We start from the raw sequence: 5,147 nt of genomic DNA on the forward strand, positions 1-5,147 counted from the left end.
CATTTTTGAGTATTTGCTCATTTTGAGAGGGAGGGTGCCAGAAAGCAACTGAATGAAAACATTAATGCCAGCCCATATGAAGCAGGAAAGTATCATAAGTAAGAAAGTATCATAATTGATAAAAGTCCCACTCTGCCGTCCCACACTACTGTACTTTATGATAATGATGACGACAATAATAATAATAATTATAATAATAATAATAACAATAACAATAATTATTATCACTGGAAAAAAAGCAGGAAAAAGTGTACCATCATTTATAATAGTCTCTCTCTCTCTATCTCTCCCACCCTACTTTATGATAATGATGATAATAATATTATCATTATTATCACTGGAAAAAAGCAGGAAATATCATATCATAATTTACAAAAGTCTCTCTCTGTCCCTGATAATAATAATAATAATAATAATAATAATAATAATAATAACAACAATAATAATAATAATAATAATAATAATAATAATAATAATAATAACAATAATAATAAATACAATAATAATAATAATTATTATTATTATTGTATTTATTTTGATAATTTTCATGATCATAATTATTACTATTATTTTGTGCTTGTACTTCTACATCTTTTAATTTTCCGTCTTTCGTGACGTCAATATATTGGTTTCTGTCAACAGGCAGAACAATTTCAATACCTCCCTCCCTCCCTCTCCCCCCCCCCCTCCCTCCCTCTCCCCCCCCCCCCTCCCTCTCTCCCCCCCCCCCCTCCCTCTCTCTCCCTCCCTCTCTCTCTGTTTGTGGGCGCGCGAACCGCTTTCGGTGCGCGCGCACTTTGATTAACTCGGCGGTGGGGTGCGCGCGCGTGTACGTGCGCGCGCGTGGAGGCAGCGTGAGGCGGCGTGGCGCGGCGCGTGCACACGGCGCGAGGGAGGACGGGCGGCGTGCGAGCGTCTCTCGGAGCAGCAGCGGCGGCGGCGGCGGCGGCGTAAGCGGCATTAGCGGCATCAGCGGCATCAGCGGCATCGGCGGCAGGAGCATGGCCTGCAGGGAGAGCAGCGCGGGCTTCTGCACCGTCAGCAGGGACAGCACAGGTAAACTAACTCCTGGTTAACTACTTAACTAGTCCCCTAACCCCGCACCACCGCACCCGCCGGGCCAGCACAGCTCCTGCGGGGCATGGCGTTACTTTTTTTTTTTTTTTTACTTTCGTCAATTTGGTGCGGGGCGGTGCGGGGCGTCCGGCGTCTGATGTGCGCGTCTTATTTAATTGAATTGTATTACATTTTTTGTTTAATTTAAATGTAATTTAATTGTATTTTGTTTTTATTTCATCGAATTGTTTTCTTTTCTTTTGTTGTTTTGGAATATCTCCCCGCTCAAGGCTTAACACTGTGGAATGGCCGTGGGATTCCTGAGTGTATCGATCCCGGGTAAAGCGCTTCTTTCTGGGTCGCTCCGCTTCGCATTAAGCCGTATTGACCGACACGCACCGTGACGCTTTTGTACACCGTTGGACTGTTAAAGTGATTTTTTTGTGTGATGTGTGTGTGGGTGGGGGGGGGTTGTTTGTTTGGTTGTTTGGTTGTTTGTTTGGCAGAGTTCCACGCTTTGATGTCGAGAGTCAAGATTCTGTGTTCGTCACATGGTCGTACACGCACGGCGCAGTGACGATAATGATAAGAGGCAAAGCTCCGAGGGCTCTGCGAGACTAAGTGGGAATTAAAAAAACCCCAAAAAAACAAAACAGATAAAGTTATAAACAATCAGAAAAATAAATGTATGAACATGTGTGTACTGCACCTAGACCAGAGTTGTGCAACCCTATGTGTATACGGTGAACATGGAATAAATATGTAGAGCTGAAAGGGGGTTTTAACGACACATAATATAATTATAGTGCAATGGCGTCCTCTGAGTTTGCGCCTCCTGGCCGTGCGTGTGTCACTGAGCGTGTGCGGGGGCGTCATTGTGGGGAGATAACATGGATGCGTTGTCTTCTTTTGCACACACAGAGGGGACTAGTTCCGCACAGTGCCTGGGTTCGCCGCCCGTCTGGTCGTGCACGGCTGCGTACACACGCACGGACACACGCACGGTGTCACTCACTCCCAATTAGCGGATCAGTCCTCCCCTGTTTACTTGAGTTTGATGAGCTCAACCTGGTCAGGCCCCGTCTGTCCGGTCCCGCTGGTAATACCTTTACATTAGGCTTCACACCTGCCTGGCACACACACACACACACACACACACACAGACTGACTGACTGTGTGTGTGTGTGTGTGTGTGCGCGCACGCGCGCATTAGCCGGTCTGTCTGAGGGCCGGAGGGGTCTGGGGGGGTATGGAGTCACATGGGGTGGTCGAAATAAATGAGTGGCTGAGCTGCCTTGATTCTTCCCTTGCTGTCTCTCCATCTCTTTCTGGCACGGTGCACACACACACACACACACACACACACACACACACGCACATGCACACGCACGTGCGCGCCGCCCTGGTCGGCAGCAGATGCTGTGGTCAGACTGGCAGGTTGTGGTGTTGCAGAGTGTATTAAAGGGTTTAAGTGATTGGGTCTAACACGGCTTAATGTCACTAACCGTGTGTTTTGTCTTGGGTTGATCCCTTCCTTCGATCTGTCTGCGCCTCTGCCCACCGCCGCCACCTCCTCCGCCCGCTCCGCCGTCCCCGGCTCGCTCTCATCTCCCACGCGGCTCCCCGTGCTTTTTCGGGTGCGGGAGCCAAGTTCACGGTTCCAGCCGGATGCTGAAGTGAGAATTGGGTGCGACAGTGGAACGCGGGCGGCATAACGCAACATGACGTGTGTGTGTGTGTGTGTGTGTGTGTGTGTGTGTGTGTGTGTGTGTGTGTGTGTGTGTGTGTGTGTGTGTGTGTGTGTGTGTGTGTGTGTGTGTGTGTGTGTGGCTCAAATGAGGTCAATAAACAGAGAGAACTGTTGCACGGAACGCAGGCGAGTCCGAGTCCTTAGCTGCGAGAGCGTTGACTGCTTCAGAAATAACTGGACCACTATGAGTCAGATGGTTTCACAAGAGCGACGGAGGCTCTTCCACTCGTCGTTCGGAGATGATCAAACATATTGCTCATCACCAAGGACACACTAAAGTGAGGGCTACGCACAGTGTGTCTGTGTGTGTGTGTCAGTTAGAGATGACACAATACCACTTTTTTCTTTTCTGATACTGGAATTTTGAGGCTCTACCCAGGCCACCAGTCTGATATATATATATATTTTTTTACCTTTTACTGGAATTCTTTGGTTAAATTTGAGCTATTCTCATTGGTGCACTTTGTTCAAGCTGGCCGTCTCAAGGTACCGTGCCCAAACAAACAGCTTTTCTTGGGCTGCTATCCATGCACTACCAACGCTGGGCATCACATCAGTTATGGTTTTGGGATGAGGTTTTTTTGGACATGTTGGTTGATGTTGTCGAGGTGTGGGTTGGGTGTGGGAAGGAGGAGACGTAGGAAGTAAAATGGAAACCGTCTCCAGTCCGGTCCGGTGGTGTGAGCTGCTGCCTCTGGTTCTTGGTGCTTGGTCCATGGTGCTCGGTTCAGTTGGGCTCCCTGAAGATGGAGCTGGTTCCTGTGGCTCCATTCAGAGGAGGCGGGCTACTCTCCCCCCCCCCCCCCCCCCCCGACGCTAAAAATAGAACAGTTATGATCCCTCTTCAGTTGCTGTGTGTGTGTGTGTGTGTGTGTGTGTGTGTGTGTGTGTGTGTGTGTGTGTTTGCCATCCCATTGGTGTTACGTAACGGTGTTCCTATTTACCCCCTTCCTCCTGTGCCTCCTCCGCAGAGAGCATCCGGAGGGTTCTCGACAAGCAGACCATCAAGTTTGTGCGAGCCGTGAAGCAGGACACCAAGAGCGGCAAATCCGAGGACAGGATTTTGGTAAGAGGGACCCTAACCCTTTGATGATGATGATGGCGATGATGTCGTCCCAACGCCCACCCCACCCGGTAGCTGTTGGTGGGAGACGTGACTGAGAAATACATCCACTCATGGTGTCGAATAGAAAATGGAACCACGCGCGTCCGAGGGGAAATGAGACGGTTGGACATTGATGGAAACTTCTGTTGTATCACCGATTGTCAAAAGGGTTGAATCTGTGTTTTTTTTTTTTTTTTGTTTGTTTTTTTTGGTGCCTTGCAGCACCTGCATGACCCAAAACATGGGACAGACAGGACACACACACACACACACACACACACACACACACACACACATACAAAGAACGGGCAGATGCTGCTTAGCCCGAGCAAAGTGGACACCATGCCATGGCCTACCGAGTGCGTCCTTAACTTTATTAGATGTGGCAGGATGGCCTTAATGCCGCAGGCAAGGGCTTGGTGCATGCGTGTGTGCGCGTGTGTTTGTATGCACGCATTTCTTGCCCGCTTTAGTGAATGCACAGGGGTGTGTGTGTGTGTGTGTGTGTGTGTGTGTGTGTGTGTGTGTGTGTGTGTGTGTGTGTGTGTGTGTGTGTGTGTGCTGTGTGTGTGTGTGTGTGTGTGTGTGTGTGTGTGTGCACGCACCAGAAGGGGTGTGGGCAGACTGAGGTGTCCAAGCAGCTTGTAGAGCCACGGCTGTTATTGAGACATCGTCAATTAGTCACCACGGCCCTAATGACTAATAGCAGTCTCTCTCACTCACACACACACACACACACACACACTCGCTGACCCGGTGCCAGTGTTGCTGCTCATCCCGTCCTGATGGAGAGGGAGAGGGGGAGAGATCAAAGCGTTTATCATCGCTTCTCATTCTCGTGCGGGTCGTTCCGTCTCATTTTCGTCTCGTCCTTCTCCTCGCGGTGCCTCCTTTTTGTTCCTCATTGTTCCCACGACGACCCCCACCTCACCGATGATCCACACACACACACACACACACACACACACACACACACACACACACACACACCCTTCATAACCACCAACACCGCCCCCCTCCGACTCTTTGTTTCCACTATCCCCTCCCTCCTCATCCGTCCATCTCGATTACTCTCACCCCTGTCATCACCCCGCCCCCTCACCACCCATCTGAGCACCCCCAGCTCAAAGCCCCGCCTTCACCCACCCCCCTTTACTTTCTACCACTTTTCCCTCTCTCTCTCTCTCTCTCTCTCTCTCTCTCTCTCTCTCTCTCTCTCTCTCTCTCTCTCTCTCT

At 49.7% G+C, this 5,147-nt stretch overlaps 1 protein-coding gene across 1 annotated transcript in view; it reads left to right on the forward strand.

Annotated features, from left to right (window-relative positions):
* Positions 1 to 1,001: 1,001 nt before the first annotated feature.
* The window catches only part of carmil3 (capping protein regulator and myosin 1 linker 3), a gene marked incomplete at its 5' end in the record, with an annotated part of 82,143 nt that continues 77,997 nt past the window's right edge, over positions 1,002 to 5,147 (forward strand). The window contains 2 exons of the mRNA XM_080010477.1: positions 1,002 to 1,056; positions 3,778 to 3,872. Of these exons, the coding sequence (XP_079866603.1) occupies positions 1,002 to 1,056; positions 3,778 to 3,872 (150 nt within the window). The remainder of the gene's footprint in view (positions 1,057 to 3,777; positions 3,873 to 5,147) is intronic.

Source organism: Zeus faber (genome assembly GCF_960531495.2).
Source record: "Zeus faber genome assembly, chromosome: 12".
Lineage (NCBI taxonomy): Eukaryota > Metazoa > Chordata > Actinopteri > Zeiformes > Zeidae > Zeus > Zeus faber.